Genomic DNA, 18,647 nt, shown 5'->3' with positions numbered 1-18,647 from the left:
ATGACCAACCTAGATAGCATATTCAAAAGCAGAGATACTACTTTGCCAACAAAGATCCATCTAGTCAAGGCTATGGTTTTTCCAGTGGTCATGTATGGATGTGAGAGTTGGACTGTGAAGAAAGCTGAGCGCCAAAGAATTGATGCTTTTGAACTGTGGTGTTGGAGAAGACTCTTGAGAGTCCCTTGGACTGCAAGGAGATCCAACCAGTGCATTCTAGAGGAGATCAGTCCTGGGTGTTGATTGGAAGGAATGATGCTAAAACTGAAACTCCAGTACTTTGGCCACCTCATGCGAAAAGTTGACTCATTGGAAAAGACCCTGATGCTGGGAGGGATTGGGGGCAGGAGGAGAAGGGGACGACAGAGGATGAGATGGCGGGATGGCGTCACCGACTCGATGGATATGAGTTTGAGTGATCTCCAGGTGATGGACAGGGAGGCCTGGCGTGCTGTGATTCATGAGGTTGCAAAGAGTAGGACACGACTGAGCGACTGAACTGAACTGAACTGAACTGAAGAAGGAAAGAAAAATAATAATAAAATTAGAAATGTAGGTTCCTATGTGTTCATCAAAGGCATATAGATTCATTTAGCAATTCATGCAGCTGTTAATGGTGTGAATTATCCCTAGATAGACTCATTTCTTTCTCTGCCTCTTAGTTTGTTAGGATCATGTGCTAATTGATCATGACGAAGGATTCAAAATCTACACCTACCTATTTTGGGAGAGGGGGCAATTTTAAACTTCAAGAGGTTAGATTATAATATCATAATTTATTTTAGATACAATAGTAGGAAAGTGTAGTCAGTATATTTTCAAAATAAAGATTTCAACAATGTAGACCCATGGCAGATTCATGTCAATGTATGGCAACAACCACTACAATATTATAAGGTAATTAGCCTCCAATTAAAAATAATTAATTAATTTAAAAAATGTCAACAGAGGTACATTTTAAAATGATAGTAACTTAATAGCACAGATGAATGAAATGAATACAGCTTTTGATCAGGGATAGCACAAAGTTATTCTAGGCATTGAAAAATAACTGATTTAGATTTGTAATAATAATCTCCCCATGTCTCAGACTCTACTCCATACTCATATAACACAAATCTTTACTCCTCCTAACTTTTCTTCCAGGTTTAGGTTCAAGTTTAACTCTTAAGCATCAGCCATCAAGACTTGTTGTCTAGATTCCATTACTGTTTCTAATTTGTCTTCATCATCATATTTTCTTCTTTTAGTGCCGGGATTCTTATGATGGGGTCTTTGGGAAGGGATCAGGGGTCTGCTACATATGTGTTTCTTCATCAGATTTTTAAAAAAAATTTTTTAGAAGATGAACAAATATATCAAGAGACTGAAATCACCAAGCCAAGGTTGGGGCAATTTGAAGAAATTACTCAACACTGACAATTGCTATACTACTCATAGTTTAAACAACCTTCTTTCTTTCACCTCTTCCACCTCACTAATAAATGAATAATGCTGCACGTCTAGGGTTGGCAAGAATTATAGCAGCAAAGAAGTATTTAGAACAACTGCAAACCAAATAATTTTGTACTTAAAGCATAAAAGACTACTGATGAATTATAAGTATATTCTCTACAAATATTAATATCTTATCTTAATATATCTTAATATAAAAAACATAATAGTAACTAACAAGAAATTTTAAATTATGTATTGTATAAAATAATATACAAAATTAAATGACAATGGCATACCTCCAAGCAAATTGTTTCAGGCCAATATATTAACTGAATATTGAAAATTTGCTGAAACATGACTTTAAAATCAAACTGTAGAGGAGATACTGAAGTGCAAGAAACCTGTTTATCGTTGTATAAGATTTTAATAAAATATTTAAGCTTTTGAATTTTGGCTCTCCTCTTTTGTTCGTACCTAAAAATTAAATAAACCTTTAAGAGACCCTTGAAAAGCAAACCAGATATAAAATATTATTCTTTTCAAAATATACCTCAACATATTAAAATGTGGTAATTTTAGAGGACAAATGCTATCTTTAAGCCCAATAACATTTGCCTATCTCTTAGCCACAGACAAGAAATTTCTCCTATAAAGAAATTTCTTTAAAAAGATGTTAACTCAAAAACAGAAAAAGAACTAAATTAAAGTACCATAAATCATTCAACTATTTATTTTACTAAATTATAACTTAAAGAGATTATAACACACCCATTATAAAATGTTTTATGAGAGGAAAAAACTGAGGGACTTAGGAATGAGGGTGAGGGAGCTTGCATCAAGAATTCAAAAATATTTTCAAACTTTTAAAACACACACACACATTATGTTTTCAATAACCTCAAGCAGGTGCCTCTAAGACAACAGCCTTGCTGTGTCCTCTTAAAGGTCTTTGTGAATCTCTTTAGGCTTTAGGTTATATATTCTTTTTTTCCAGGACATTGTTTCTCTGAACCCAAAGATCAGAGGCCAGCCAGAAAGGTTAACTTCTTGGGGCTACTATGACAACACTTTTTGGGGAAAAAATGGATCCATTCAATAATATGAACTCCTAAGGCATCTTCCCTCCACCCATTCATTCATTCTCTCAACCAACATTTATTGACTATCTTCTCAGATACAAGTCAATTGACCTAATGACAGGTAAGATTTGATCCTGATTTTCAGAAGGTAAAAGACTAGTTGGAAGATAAGCCACAGGCTGAAACATAAAATTCCCTTCTGTTCTCCACCCTGATCATCCTATTGGCCAGCATAGCTGCCCATCTTCTCTATAATCTTCTCAAAAGGGTATGGGACAAAAGATTACTTATTCTTCCTATCTCCCTGGTGGTCTTTTTTTAACTTCCTCCCAATTACCTTTAAAGAAATAGTAATAGTTTCATAAAATATGTCCCTTACGTTATCCTCTGAAAGTAGTTTAAATAATGAGCTTATCTACTGATTATGAGAATTTGTTAATTCGGGATTATATTCATCTTCACAAAATCTTGCCTTTTCGCACCTGTAAACTCATTTTGCTGCTGCTGCTGCTAAGTCGCTTCAGTCGTGTCCGACTCTGTGCGACCCCATAGACAGCAGCCCACCAGGCTCCCCTGTCCCTGGGATTCTCCAGGCAAGAACACTGGAGTGGGTTGCCATTTCCTTCTCCAATGCATGAAAGTGAAAAGTGAAAGTGAAGTTGCTCAGTCGTGTCCGACTCTAGCGACCCCATGGACTGCAGCCTACCAGGCTCCTCCGTCCATGGGATTTTCCAGGCAAAAGTACTGGAGTGGGGTGCCATTGCCTTCTCCGAAACTCTTTTTAATGTTCCCTTAATCCATGTACTCCTTTTATCTCTCTCTTTGACATAACCATATTATTCTTTTCTAAAGACTCAATTCTTATTCAACTGGACATTTTCAGCGGATAATGACAGCAATGCCCCATGACAGCAATAGCTGTGAAAAGATATAAAGCATTTAATTTCCTTTTGCCTTGACTTCCTCTAAGTTTTAGCTTAGCCTTTCCAGCACAAATATCTTCTTCCTTCTTTTTCTCCTCTTTATTTCCAACTTCCATTTTATGGCTGTTCTCTTATCCTTATTTAGATGGTCCTTTTGTGGGCATCTTACACAAGAAATTATCTTGGGCCCCTTTTTGGAAGTAGGTGTAGAACAAATAAAAATTGCTTCACTGCTCTACCTCTCTAGTCAGAAAGAAGGTAATGATGATTTTGCCTTTGTGTTTGCCACTCTTTATGTTCATTTAAAAGTTTAACCACTTATTCATTCATTTAATGAACATGAATATTTACTGGACACCCACTATCTTGAAACACTGCACTAAATGATGCACATTCACAGTATTCAAAGATGAACTGGTACCAAATGTTTCATGGGACAGAGGTTGGAAAGTTGTACCTAGTTCAGTGCTCTAAGTTGCTACATCCTCTTTAAGGGAGATGAGATCCAAAGGCTTAGAGATGGGAGAAATGGGGATCGGCATGATATCTGTTATGCATGAATTTCCTAGGAATAGAAAGAAAACCTTAAAGGTCAAGGAAGAAGTCACAACTGGGAAAGAAAGAAGCTTGTATTGTCCAAGTAGAAAAATTTTCCAGAGGGTCCTTTCTAATCAGAACATTTTCTATGAAAGCCAGGAGATCCTTCAACAAGCAAGGATGACCATATAATCCTATTTTTCACAGTGGCTTTATAGTCCACCTATTTATACCTGAACAAAAATTATTACCATAGCAAAACAAAAACCAATCATCACACCAAACTGGTTTATGTCCCACCTCAGTCATAAATTAGAAGTTCAATACCCATCTCTAAAATGAGGATAATATCATAGAACTATGGTAGCAATTAAAAGTGCAAATTCATTTTTTAAACTTAGCAATCAGGAAATCTAACATTATTAAACAATACAGTATCTAGATAACATATAATGAAGAAAAATAATCTGAAAGTGCTTATAATAATTTTGAAAATGCTTACGGTGAACATCTAGATAAGTTTGTTAATTCTGCTGTGAAAGAAAGTTGTGGTATCATGGTAATTGGATTTACTATTTCAGTATCTGTTTCTTCAAATTCTGAAGCTAAATATGAGAAGCTCTAGAAACAGAAAAAGAAATAATTTATAATGTAAATTCACTGTTTAGGACAATTATTCTTAGAATTAAACTTTTTTATTTGTCATTTCGTTGGGTAACTATTATAAATATCAAGATTTCCTATTCTATCACTATTCTATCAAACAAATATTATAACCAGTTAGGATGAGTTGAATGTTATTTTGCAGTGTAAATACCTCCTGTTTCTTCCTGTTCTTAAATGCTTTTCCTTCAGTTTTCTTCTCAGTCCCAGACATTTTTGACAATTCTTGTTTTTGTTCATCACATTTATTCATTTTCAACCTAATTAATAAAAAAACAGAATTATTTAAAACAGAAATATGGAATTATTTGAGTTGTTAGAGATATTGCCAACACACTACACACATACATCACAATCTCTTACATTAAATAATTTTACATCCCAAGGAATTTGTCAGTATGATACACATACATATGCTGCTGCTAAGTCGCTTCAGTCGTGTCTGACTCTGTGCGACCCCATAGACAGAAGCCCACCAAGCTCCCCCGTCCCTGGGATTCTCCAGGCAAGAACACCAGAGTGGGTTGCCATTTCCTTCTCCAATGCATGAAAAGTGAAAAGTGAAAGTGAAGTCGCTCAGTTGTGTCCGACCCTCAGCGACCCCATGGACTGCAGCTTACCAGGCTCCTCCATCCATGGGAGTTTCCAGGCAGGAATACTGGAGTGGGGTGCCATTGCCTTCTCCTACACATACATATATATGCATATAAATATAATATTTCATAAGCTTGTTCTCAGTTTTCACAGATTTCTCCCTACTTATTAAATACTACCAGGGAAGCCCAGTTAATTTACTGTTAGTATTTTTATGCCCTTTCTAAGGATATTAAGAAACCTCTCTGATGAGAATAAGGAACCAATGGGGATGGAAGATATAAATTTAAGGGCATAACCCATGTTTCCTCTCATTTTTTTTTTTTTAATTTTTGGCCGCAACAGGTAGCATGTAGGATCTTAGTTCCTTGACCAGGGATTGAACTCACACCCCTTGCATGGTTAAGCATGGAGTCTTAACCCCTGGACCACCAAGCAAGTGGTAGTCCAAGTGGACCAAGCAAGTCCCTCTCGTATTTCTTAAGCTGTGAACATGAGCATGTGTAAGGGCAAGACACTGTGGCAACAGTAAGTGGTAAATCAGGTATACTCCTTGGGGTTTATGCATAAACAGTAAGGAATTCATGACATTACTACTACCAACACAGTGAGTGCCGCCACCACCACCACCTACTACTGCTGCACCACTACACTCCTGCCACTATTCCTGCCACCACCACTCACAACTACTCTGTATTACTCCCACTTCTATGAGGACCACCACCACCACCAACTACTACTGCTGTCCTACTATTATTTCTACAACTACCACCACCACCACCACCAACTACTACTACAACTACTACTATTGCCACTAGCTAACTCAAACATTGTACTTACGAAGTACATGCCAGGCAATGTTCTAAGTACTTTACACGTATTAACTCACTTAATTCTCACAGCAACCCCACGAAGTAGGTTTTACTATTATTCCTCTTCCATTAGTAGTCCAGCAAAACCCCAGTTATCTGGAACACTTTCAGATGGCAGGGGTTTACACTTTTCAGCAAAAAGTTCAGTCTTTAAATTTTAATCTTTTAAAAAGGAGATTCTTTGATATTATATACTCTGTTGGGAATAGCAAATGGTGCAGTTGCTCTGCGGAGAAGGCAATGGCACCCCACTCCAGTACTCTTGCCTGGAAAATCCCATGGATGGAGGAGCCTGGTAGGCTGCAGTCCATGGGGTCGCTGAGTCGGACACGACTGAGCGACTTCACTTTCACTTTTCACTTTCATGCACTGGAGAAGGAAATGGCAACCCACTCCAGTACTCTTGCCTGGAGAATCCCAGGGACGGGGGAGCCTGATGGGCTGCCGTCTATGGGGTCGCACAGAGTCGGACATGACTGAAGCAACTTAGCAGCAGCAGCAGCAGCAGCAGTTGCTCTGGGAAACAGTTGTCTTAAAGCTGTAACTACTGTTTATATATTCATTATACATTATACAAATTCTTTGTTGACTACATCAAGCAGTTGACTAACTTCTGGATTTTTTCCCAGTTTCTGTTAATTCCCAGTGATTAGTGGGCAACTCCTCAGGAGACCTATAAGAACAAACAGAGCAGCCACTCACCTCTGAAACTGTAACTTTACTGAAGTGCTTGTAAACCCTTGTCGTTGTCGAAGGGATTTTATCTGTTTCCAAGTCCGTAATATACTGTGTAGCAGGGAAAAGTCCTTTTCCTTTTCTAATTCATAGAGTTGTTTTGTATCACTACAACAATAATGTTAGATTAAAAATTAGTGAACTGGGCATATACCCAGAGAAAACTAGAATTCAAAAAGACACATGCACCCCAATGTTCATGCACTACTATTTACCATAGCCAGGACATGGAAACAGCCTAAATCTATCAACAGAGGAATGGATAACGAAGATGTGGTACATATACACAATGGAGTATCACTGTCACAAAAGGAGTGAAATTGGGTCATTTGTAGAGACATGGATGGATTGAGAAACAAAGCAAATATCACATATGAATGCATATATTAATACATGGAATTTGAAAAACACGGTATGAGCAATCTATTTACAAATCAGAAATAGAGATACAGGTGTACAGAACAAACATATGGATACCAAAGGGGAAAAGGAGGGTGGGTGGGTGAATTGGGATATTGGAATTGACATACATACACTATTGATACTGTGTATAAAATAGATAACGAGAAACCACTGTATAGCACAGGAAAATCTACTCAGTGCTCTGCAGTGACCAAAACGCGAAGGAAATCCAAGAGAGGGGAGATATATATATATATATATATGATTCACTTTGCTGTACAGTAGAAACTAACACAACATTGTAAAGCAACCAGACTCCAATGAAAAAAAACAAATCATGTTAGTGGATTAGAGCTACAAGTCATTACAAATGGCTTCAAACAATTTATTGCACTAACTCTTCTGGGCTCCCCACCTCATTTTTTTTTTTTTTCCATTTTACTCACATCTTCATATAGAGAATGAAATTCCATTTAGAAATTTATGCATCTTTAAGATTTTTCACTATTCAAAGTACTCTACTAAAACCCATGTATTTCCAGATTTTCTTAACATTCTGTAGTATATTTATCATACTTTTTTCAGATTCACAATCAGAACTACTGCTTCAAATTTAGAAGTACTTTGCCTGATGGGATAGTGAGCATACTACTTGAATATCAACGTAATATAATCCAGTCTACATAAAAATGGATTGCTTAACCCATTTAGATATATTTAGGCTTAACATCACCATTTTCTTTTGTGCTTTCTCCTTGTCTCATGTTTCTCTGTTCCGTTTCCTCTCTCTCTCTTTTTTTTTTTTTTGCCTTCTTTTGGATCAGTTGAGTATTTTTTATTATCTCATTTTCCTCTTGATTTGGAAACTATATCTTTTTATCCTCTTCCTTTAGAGGTTATAAGTTAAAATTTAAGTCCTTGATTTACTAAAGTCTTAATCGCTAATGCAAATATCTTTAATTACTTTTACCCTTCTCCATTCTTTACTCCATTCTAAAAGTTTTATATTTTACTCTGTTTTTTTTATTGAAGTATAGTTGATTTATAATGCCAACTTCTGCTGTACTGCAAAGTGACTCAGTTTTACACATATATACATTCTTTTTAAAATATTCTTTTCCATTATGGTTTATCCCAAGAAATTATATTCAGTTCCTTGTACTATGCAGTAAGACCTTATTGTTTATCCATTCCAAATGCAATGATTTGCATCTACCAACCCCGAATTCCCAGTCCCTTCCTCTCCTTCCCCACTTGGCAACCACAAGTCTGATCGCTATGTCTGTGAGTTAGCTTGTTTTGCAGATAGGTTCACTCTAGATTCCACATAGAAGTGATATCATATGGTATTTGTTTTTCTCTTTCTGACTTACTTCACTCAGTATGACAATCTAGTTTCATCCATGAAACTGCAAACGGCATCATTTTTTATGGCTGAGTAGTATTCCATTGTATATATATGTACCACATCCTTCCTTATCCATTCATCTGTCGATGGACATTTATTATAGGTTATTTACATGTTTTGGCTATTGTTGAATAGTCCTACTATGAACATAGGGGTGCATGCATCTTTTTGAATTATAGCTTTACCCAGGTATATGCCCAGAAGTGGGATTGCTGGATCATGTGGTAATTCTATTTTTAGTTTTCTGAGGAACCTCCATCCTGTTTTCCATAGTGGCTACACCAACACACATTTCCACCAACAAGGTAGGAGGATTCCCTTTTTCCACACTCTCTCCACCGTTTGTTACTTGTAGACTTTTTAATGATGGCCACTTTGACTGGTATGAGGTGGTACCTCATTGCAGTTTCAATTTTCATTTCTCTAATAATTAGTGATGTTGAGTATTTTTCATGTGACTACAGGCCATCTTTACACTTTCTTTGGAGAAATTTCTATTTAGGTCTTCTGCCCATTTTTCAATTGGGTTGTTTGGTTTTTTGTTATTGAATTGTACAGGCTATTTATATGTTTTGGAGATTAAGCCCTTGTCAGTCACATCATTGGCAAATATTTTCTCTCATTCTGTAAGTTGTCTTTTTGGGGTTCTTTGTTTTTGTTTTTGTCTGTTTTCTTTGCTGTACAAAAGTCTGTAGTTTGATTAGGGCCTATTTGTTTACTTTTGTTTTTTATTTCTATTTGCCTTGGGAGACAGACTTAAGAAAACATTGGTACAATTTATGTCAGAGAATGTTTTGTCTATGCTCTCTTCTAGGAGTTTTATGGTATTAGGTCTTACCTTTAAGTCTAAGCCATTTTGTGAACTCTCTAATTTTATGCCTGTAAAACATCATTACATGACTACTCACTGAGACTTATCCACATACTTACCACTCTTTTTACTCCTTAGTCTTTCCTTACTTCCTCAGCATTCTTTATGTCAATGAGTGTTTTTGGCTTTAAGTTTTAGTTAATCTTATCAGTTCAGTTCAGTTCAGTTGCTCAGTCATGTCCAACTCTTTGTGACCCCATGAATCGCAGCACGCCAGGCCTCCCTGTCCATCACCAACTCCCGGAGTTCACTCAAACTCATGTCCATCGAGTCAGTGATGCCATCCAGCCATCTCATCTTCTATTGTCCCCTTTTCCTCCTGCCCCCAATCCCTCCCAGCATCAGAGTCTTTTCCAATAAGTCAACTCTTCGCATGAGCTGGCCAAAGTACTGGAGTTTCAGCTTATAAACAACAGTAATTTACTGTTTTGTATATACTGATGGTTTCTATTCATTCATTCAACTACTATTTACAGAGATAGTTCATTATATGCCAGTACTTGTACAAGGCATATGTCAGCTTCCTCAAGTAACAGTGTTTATACTAAACAAGTAACAATGTTTATACTGAACTAGGCTATTCTTGGAGAAGGCAGTGGCACCCCACTCCAGTACTCTTGCCTGGAAAATCCCATGGACAGAGGAGCCTGGTAGGCTGCGGTCCGTGGGGTCGCCAAGATTCAGACATGACTGGGCAAATTCACTTTCACTTTTCACTTTCATGCATCGGAGAAGGAAATGGCAACCCACTCCAGTGTTCTTGCCTGGAGAATCCCAGGGATGGGGGAGCCTGGTGGGCTGCCGTCTATGGGGTCGCACAGAGTTGGACACGACTGAAGTGACTTAGCAGCAACAGCAGCAGGCTATTCTAGGAAACCCAATTATTTAAAACAACTTGCCTCCAGCGGTTAAGAATTTGTAGAGCCATTTTAGGTCAATGGGCAGGGAGTCAGAGAAATTCTTTAACTATCAAATCACTCAGAGTAGTCATATCTTTGTGCAAGTTTAACTTTCTACCCAGTAAGTACCTCCCAGAGAGCTTTCCTGCTTTTGGAGATTCCTAAGCACATAATTATGTATTGTCTTTAAATTATTTTTCCAATTATTTTACACTTTCCTAATTTCTCTTCCTAACTAGCCTAGTAGCTAATGATTCCCAAATTGTAGACCATTTTTTAAAATAAGGGTCCTTAACTCTACATACTCATTGAGTATTGCTTTTAGGTTAAATTAGTAATATATCTTGCACATATGTGTATGCAAACTAGTTCTCAAACATACAAACACTTCAGATAAACATGATTCAAGTAAATTGAAAGGTATCAGTAAATTTGTAATAGTTTTTAGTCAACATATTTTTAAATAAATAGATCATATTAATAAAGCTACAGCTACTTTCATGTGATACTTCTATTAAATATTTTTACACAAAAATGTTACAAAAAGTTGGAACCATTTATTTAACTGCCTAAAGGCTATGAATCTTCAGCAGTCTCACTCCTGGGTATATACCGGAAAACAGGACATCTCTAATTGGAAAAGATACATGCACCCCAATGTTCATAGCAGCAGTGCTTACAACAGCCAGAAGATGGAAACAAACCCCAAGGGTCCATCAACAGATGATTGGTTTAAGGTGTGTATATCCCCTCACACACACAAATATGGAATATTACTCAGCCATAAAAAAGAATGAAATATTATAACTTGCAACAACATATGGACCTACAGGGGCTTTCCAGGTGGCGCTAGTGGTAAAGAACCTGCCTGCCAATGCAGGAGGATATAAGAAATGCGGGTTTGATCCCTGGGTCAGGAAGATCTCCTTGGAGAAGGGCATAACAACCCACTCTAGTATTCTTGCCTAGAGAATCCCATGGACAGAGGAGCCTAGTGTCTACAGTCCACAGGGTCACAAAAAATCAGACACAACTGGAGCGACTTAGCATGCACACATGCATGGACCTAGAGAGGATTTTACTTAGTGAAGCAAGTCAAAAGAGTATACAAATACTATATAACATCACTTATATGTGGAATCTAAAAAATAACACAAATGAATCTGTATACAGAACAGAAACTCAGAGACATAGAAAAGAAACAAGGTTACCAAAGGGGAAAAGGAGGGAAGGAGGAACAAATTAGAAGTGTTGGATTAACCCAAACTATTACACATAAAATAGATAAGCAACAAAGACTTACTGCTTAGCACAGGGAATTATATTTGATAAATCTCATAATGGCAAATATTTGATAAAACTTATAATGGAATATTGGAGAAGGCAATGGCACCCCACTCCAGTACTCTTGCCTGGAAAATCCCATGGATGGAGGAGCCTGGTAGGCTGCAGTCCATGGGGTCACTAAGAGTCGGACATGACTGAGCGATTTCACTTTCACTTTTCACTTTCATGCATTGGAGAAGGAAATGGCAACCCACTCCAGTGTTCTTGCCTGGAGAATCCCAGGGATGGGGGAGCCTGGTGGGCTGCCGTTCTATGGGGTCGCACAGAGTCGGACATGACTGAAGCGACTTAGCAGCAGCAGCATAATGGAATATAATCTGAAAATTACAATGGAATCACTTGGCTGTATACCTGAAACTAACAAAATATTGTAAATCAGCTATATTTCAATTTTAAAAATAGTAAGGATATTGTTAGTTTCTTATTTTACATCTTCCACAGCATAGTACAATACTTCGTTTAAACAAGCTCCTTAATAAATGCTTGATGAATACAAGAATGTCCTAAAACCTACCTTATCTGCCAATAATAATCCTGCAAAGATTTTCTGGTCAGCTGGCTTATTTCCGAATTTTCATTTGCTAATTTGGTAGCATCCGTCAGTGCTTTAAGCTAAAACAAAAGAGCTTTTTTGGTACACTTCATCCACCTGTTACTATCACTCCAATTCACCTGTAGGTCTAAGTATGTGCATCAGAAACACAAGTGTATACTTTTGTTGTATTACTGTCTTGTTTTTCAAAATATATTTCATAAAAGTACCCTGGGGCAGAACTGAAAAAGAGCCTCAATATTTGTCTAAGAGATAAACCTTATACCATGCAACTTCTAGGTAGTCATTTGATCAGTTAACATAAAGAAATGTCATTCAATAAAGATAGAAGACTGAACACAGGAATCTATTTTATCTTCTACCTAATATCCAATGGTTACAGAAAAGGCATCTATCTGTCTTTATCCGTATCCACTGCCATCATCACAACCATATCTATATACATATTTTATAATTATATCTACATCTATATCTCTCTATAAAAGAATAAATATATAGCAACATAGGAAAAGAAGTCAAATAAAATCAACAGAATGTACTGAAGAAACTACAAAACAAAGAGAAATATCCACAGAGAATACTGACAAAGAAATAAAACCAGGGGAAACTGTTCTCTATAACAGGGATAGGCAGAAAAAGCCTATCACAGTTAGGGACAGTTTGTGGGAACTCCAAGACTGGAGTCAATGGATATAAACTTCTACTGCAAGACACAAGGAAAGACCTCAACAACTGTGAAGACATACTGCATGCCTGGATGCGGAAACCCAAATTTTTAAAGATAAAACTTCTTTTACAATTAATATAATAACCGATGGTTCAGATGGTAAAGAATCTGCCTGCAATGAAAGAGACCCAGGTTCGGTCCCTGGGTCAGAAGATCTCCTGGAGAGGGGAATGGCTACGCACTCCACTATTCTTGCCTGGAGAATTCTATGGACAGAGAAGCCTGGTGGGCTACAGTCCATGGGACGGCAAAGAGTCGGACGTGACTGAGAGACTAACACTCTCATTTTCAAAGAAGCTGCAGTAAAAATGGTAGGAGAATCTTTAAAATAGAAGTTAACAAGCTAGTTCTAATGTTCATATGGAAGATCAACTCTGTAAGAATTTTATTCTAGGAAAGAACCAATGAGGAGATACTCGTCCTTAGAAAAGTAAGGGCTGTTCATATTGTTGAGCCATCAAATTAACCAACTACAGAACTGCCCTAACTTAGAACTTTTGATATAGAAAGTCATACCTTTTCCCTACGGTTTAAAGCAACTGAGAGAGCTCTCTGTGAATTGTAACCAAAGATATGCTGACTGATAAAAATCTAGGAAATCTAATAAATGAACAAAACCTAAAGTCCCCAAAGAAAAAAACTGACAGGTTTGACCTCATAAAATTTTAAATATTTCCAAGAGATAGGAAAAATGAAGTAAAAAGGCAAGTAACAGAATGGGATAAAAATATTTAAAACATATTCGAAAGATATACATTTTGTACATGCAATGTGTGTGTATGTACATGTGTAAATAGTTATATGTGTATATATATTTGTACATATATATATATATATATGAAAACTCTTATAAAGATGAACAAAGCTATACAGAAAACTGGGCAAGTAATATCAACTATTAGTTATGGCTCTGGGAAGTAAGCTCTGTCCTGTACTATCAGTGGAAATTCAAACTGAAAAACTTTCTTGGAAAGGCAATTCATTACTCTCTGATAAAAATGTAAACTTCATGCACCCTTACTCTTGACCAAGAACTTTCACTTCTACAAATCTAGCCTACAGAAGTTTTCACACATGTGCTCAAATACATAGATACACGGATGTGCACTGCTTTATTACTTGTAATTATAAGAAGATGAAAATGACCTAAGAAGTCATTTATGAAGTCATTCATGACCATAAGAAGTGTCAAGAACGAGGAGTGATTGAACATATTAAAATACATGTATATTACAGGTCTATATATAGTGATATGGGACAAGCTCCAAGACTTGTAATTTTAAATTACAAGTAATTTTAAAGTAATTAAATTACTTTAAAAAAAGAAGTAATTTTAAAAAGCCAAGTTGCCAAATAATACATAGATCCATATAGAAGATCCAATTTATCTTAAAATCTATCATGGTATATGTATATACAGAGAAACATGGAAAAGAGATCTTTAAAGCTGTAGTCTAAACCATGAGGTGAAGATTGAAGTGGGACTTTCACAGTATGAAACGTCTACACTGAATCTCTTACAGTGGGAATGAACTCCTGAATTACTTGTGCAATTTCCCTCTTGTGTAAACTAGAGGGAACAACAGCAGAACTCTACAAAACTGAGGATCCGTTCTACTCTTTTATATTGTCTACAACATTTCTCCGTGTTCTTTAAGTGGAATTCACGTTCACCTAACAGGACATTTTGCAGCTTAAGAAATCCATAGACGTCACTGAGTCTCCTACTACTTTGAACCTGGTTTGAACACACTGAGAACGAGCAGAGCCATATATTTCACACCAAGGGACTAAAAGGATGCAAAAATTATAAATCAGTGTTTTGGTAGAAGACCAATGGTCACACCCTGCAACCCTTGGCCTTTTCCCCTCCCTCCTACAGTTCTCTTTCATTTTAGAAGGGCATACACATGCCCTACCAAATTTCTCTTTTTACAATTTACCAGGAAACTGGAGAAAATGTTTATGTGCACATTTTAAATAAATAAATAATGTGCACATTTTTATGTGCACATTTAAAATAAAGTGAAGTAAAAAGCAGCCAGAAATTACCTTTGGCTCCTAAGAATCATTAATAAAAATGTTGCAAATAATGATCCCTCAATATTATTTTACACAGAAAGCCATGCTACATGAAAAACAAATGAGTTTTTATGTACAGTAATAGGTAGTATTCTACTGAAACAAAATTGCTATTGCTAGACCAGGCTTCAAAGATTACACAACAGTGTTGGAAAACTATTAAATAGACAAATCATATTTTCAATGACCTACATCTTAGTTTCAGAGTTGGTTCTTTCATTCAAAAAAAACAACGATCATATTAAACTAAAAGTTAGAATATTCAACTTTTGTTTCAGGACATATTCTGACCTTATTAATTCATAGGCTTCATTTAGGAAGTACTCCCACACATTTGCCACATGAAAACTCAATCAAACGGATTAAGTCCTGTTGTTTTTGCACTTGTACTTTAAGAAGCAAATATATTAAAGTACAATTCATTTCTAGCTTATTGGAATGTCTTGGTGACCCTACTAGGCTTGATTATTTAACTAAATATCTCACTAAATATTTAAGTGTATTAATTAGCTGAATGAGACCTATCAGAATATCTTTTCAGAAAGAACACTAGTTAACAAAATATTCATGTATCAAAAACTCAGCATACAGTCTAAACGAGAGGTACAAATTTATAAAAGTAGTCAGTGGGTATATTTCTTTGATTTCTCCTCAGATTTTATGTACCCTTTATGATGTCACTGGGCTTCCAAAAAGAACCTGCCTGCCAAGCAGGAGACATAAAAGATGCAGGTTTGATCCCGGAGTCTGGAAGATCCCCTGAAGTAACCCATTCCAATATTCTTGCCTGGAGAATCCCATGGACTGAGGAGCCTGGTGGGCCACAGTCCATTGGGCTGCAAAGAGTCGGACGCGGCTGAAGCTACTTAACATGCGTGTATGCAAGAATTCCATGGACAGAGGAACCTGGAAGGCTACAGTCCACGGGGTCACAAAGAGCTGGACACAACTGAGTGCATGCACCACACACACAAACACACACACACATGCACGCGTGCACATGCATGCGTGTCAGTAGACGATTAGTTGGCTAAATCATTCTCATACTAAACTCTGTAGAAGGTTCAGGATCATTAATATTTTTATCAAAAATACTTTCTTACAAGACTTGAAATAGTCATTTGGTTCTTTTAAATAGTAATCATTTCAAATATTCTTCTTGAGTCATAGGATCAAGAAATACCATTGATTAGCAAACTATTTATAAATGCTAAGTACCCTGCAGGATATGTTTGAGTCTGTCTCCCTGGCCAGTTAACTCCTACAATTTCTTTTCAGAAAAACTGAAATCAAGCTTTGTTTTATTTGGTTAAATAGTTGAAGTGCTAAGGGAATATTCCACCATAACTTGCTCCGTACTGTTTTGTTTTGTGTTTTTTTTCCCCAATATTAAAGGTTCAGCTCTGTAAATGTAATGAAAACCATGCTTACCTTCTCATAAAGCAGCTGTGGTAAATTCTGTTGCTGCCTGTCCTGAAAACACTCATAAAGTTGGAGCAGCCTAGCACATAATACTTGTTCTTGATTGAAGAGAGGATGGTGACTGAATTGCAAACCCACTATATTGAGATCTAATTGGTACATTTCCCTTTGACCTTCCATTTTGTTCCTAATAGAGCTTTCTAGATCAGATTTCACTGCCTTTTAAAGAAAAGTATTTACACAATGTTAATTCAATTCTATTTTTTTAATTACAAGTTAACTCCTTATAAAAGTAACACGCTAACTGTAAGAAAATGAAGACACAGAAAAGCAAAAAAACAATTATTGCTCCTTCTTTCTTAAAACTGATTATAGCCCTTGATTTCATATATTTATATTGGAGCATTTTAATCGCCTTACTATAAATGGTCATCTACTTTACTACTATGTGCTGGCAGAGGCTAACTTTCAAGTTACAAGCGCCCAAGTAATTTCCTAAAGGATTGCGATAAAAAAATGGTGTTTAGAATTGGTGGGTCAATAGTTCATTAAGATGATGATCTAATAATCATCTGGAGCCAGACTTAAATCGCAAACTATTATCTCTGCTACAGTGGCCCTTACAGCACTGGGATTTTTATTTCCCAGTGAGAAACCCCAAATGAACCTTGCCTCCATAGCTGGCTGTGCATAATAAAAACTGTAGAGAAGACAGAAGGGAAAGGCAGGCAAAGGTATTTGTCTGACACTAACTCCAGAATATTACCTGCTAAGGATGGTGGTACAGAATGAATTTTAATACTCAAGTTTACATGCTTGGTGAAGTGACATTTATATTTATTCCCAACTCTAAGAGTCCATGAAACACTGAAATTAGCTTGAATGAAGTTAGAAAAGAGCAGAAAGCTCCGATGACAGTTATTAATAGCAATAAAGTGTTTTTTAATTCAGATACGTACACTGGGTTTTTCAGACATAATAATAGTTTATTAACTACAGATTAGTGTAGACATAACTTTTACATGCACTTTTGACATTTTTCAAAACCATAAAATTCATTTGACTTGCTTTACTGTGGTGGTCTAGAAGTGAACCAGCAATATCTTAGAGATATGCCTGTATTTCCAAATATCTATATAAAACAAGCAGGGTAACTAGATAGCAAGACCAAAAATCCAGGGACAAGATTTTAAACAAAATTGCATCTGAAAACATCTCCACTGAATCCAAAATACAAGTGGGTAGAGAAAAACCACTAACAGCAAGATCTGCATAGTATTGGTGACTGCATAAAAGTCGAAAGAAGCAATGAAACATCTGACCATCCTGTTAAGAGAACTGAAAGAGCCAACAGATACTCACCAGAAAGTAAAAAAATTTAAACAATTTAAAAACAATTTAAAAAAAGAAGGTAAAACTGTTACGGGTTTTGTCTACTCCAAGTATGGGTAACAGCAAGGAATTTTGGTAAAAACATCAACATTCATTCATGATAAAAAAACTCTTGTATTTGTCTTAATTTTAAAAGTAGGACAACTAATTAAACCTTAAATGCATTTTTTTTATGGTAAAATGGTAAACGATTTTCTTAGCAGCAAGAAGTTTTGGTGTATTTTTAGAAAATCCTGAAATAAATTCATAAGTGGTATAAAGATATTAAAGACATATTATGATATGAGGAATTTTTTTAAATTTTTCTAGATTCTCTAAGAAACGAACAGAGACTGTGGAGAAGAAAAGAGAGTGTATATTATGTAGAAAGAAGCTTCTCACGTGTTAAAGAAAGATAAGGAGACCTCTGAAATTATAAATCTCTTCAGTTTAGGGAGAAACCTTATTTTCTGTGTAGGCTGAGAAGTATCAGCACTATAAGGAGTGAAATGCTGTTAAAATGTTGCAGCTACTGATTTCTTTCACCAGTGTTTTATAGTTTTCTATATATAAGTCTTTAGTTTCTTTAGGTAGATATATTCCTAAGTATTTTATTCTTTTCGTTGCAATGGTGAATGGAATTGTTTCCTTAATTTCTCTTTCTATTTTCTCATTATTAGTGTATAGGAATGCAAGGGATTTCTGTGTGTTGATTTTATATCCTG

The 18,647-nt window shown here is 36.2% G+C and overlaps 1 protein-coding gene across 12 annotated transcripts in view; it reads right to left on the bottom strand.

The window, feature by feature from the left end:
- LOC104983541 (chromosome unknown open reading frame, human C10orf131) overlaps positions 1-18,647 on the bottom strand; it is an 84,374-nt gene that overhangs the window by 48,771 nt on the left and 16,956 nt on the right. For 4 of the 12 annotated variants that reach the window (XM_010833012.1, XM_010833013.1, XM_010833014.1 and 1 more), the window contains exons 9-11: positions 12,282-12,379; positions 6,808-6,948; positions 4,794-4,899 (exon numbers count right to left, since the gene is read on the bottom strand). In XM_010833012.1, coding sequence (XP_010831314.1) covers positions 4,794-4,899; positions 6,808-6,948; positions 12,282-12,379 — 345 coding nt within the window. Of the gene's footprint in view, positions 1-1,749; positions 1,912-3,281; positions 4,005-4,478; positions 4,598-4,793; positions 4,900-6,807; positions 6,949-12,281; positions 12,380-18,647 lie in introns of those variants that run through there. The other 8 variants (XM_010833007.1, XM_010833011.1, XM_010833018.1 and 5 more) reach the window with 4 other exon arrangements.

This window comes from Bison bison, unplaced genomic scaffold, assembly GCF_000754665.1.
Source record: "Bison bison bison isolate TAMUID 2011002044 unplaced genomic scaffold, Bison_UMD1.0 scf7180017862979, whole genome shotgun sequence".
In the NCBI taxonomy this organism is placed as follows: domain Eukaryota; kingdom Metazoa; phylum Chordata; class Mammalia; order Artiodactyla; family Bovidae; genus Bison; species Bison bison.
This window is presented reverse-complemented; position numbering and strand designations above follow the sequence as displayed.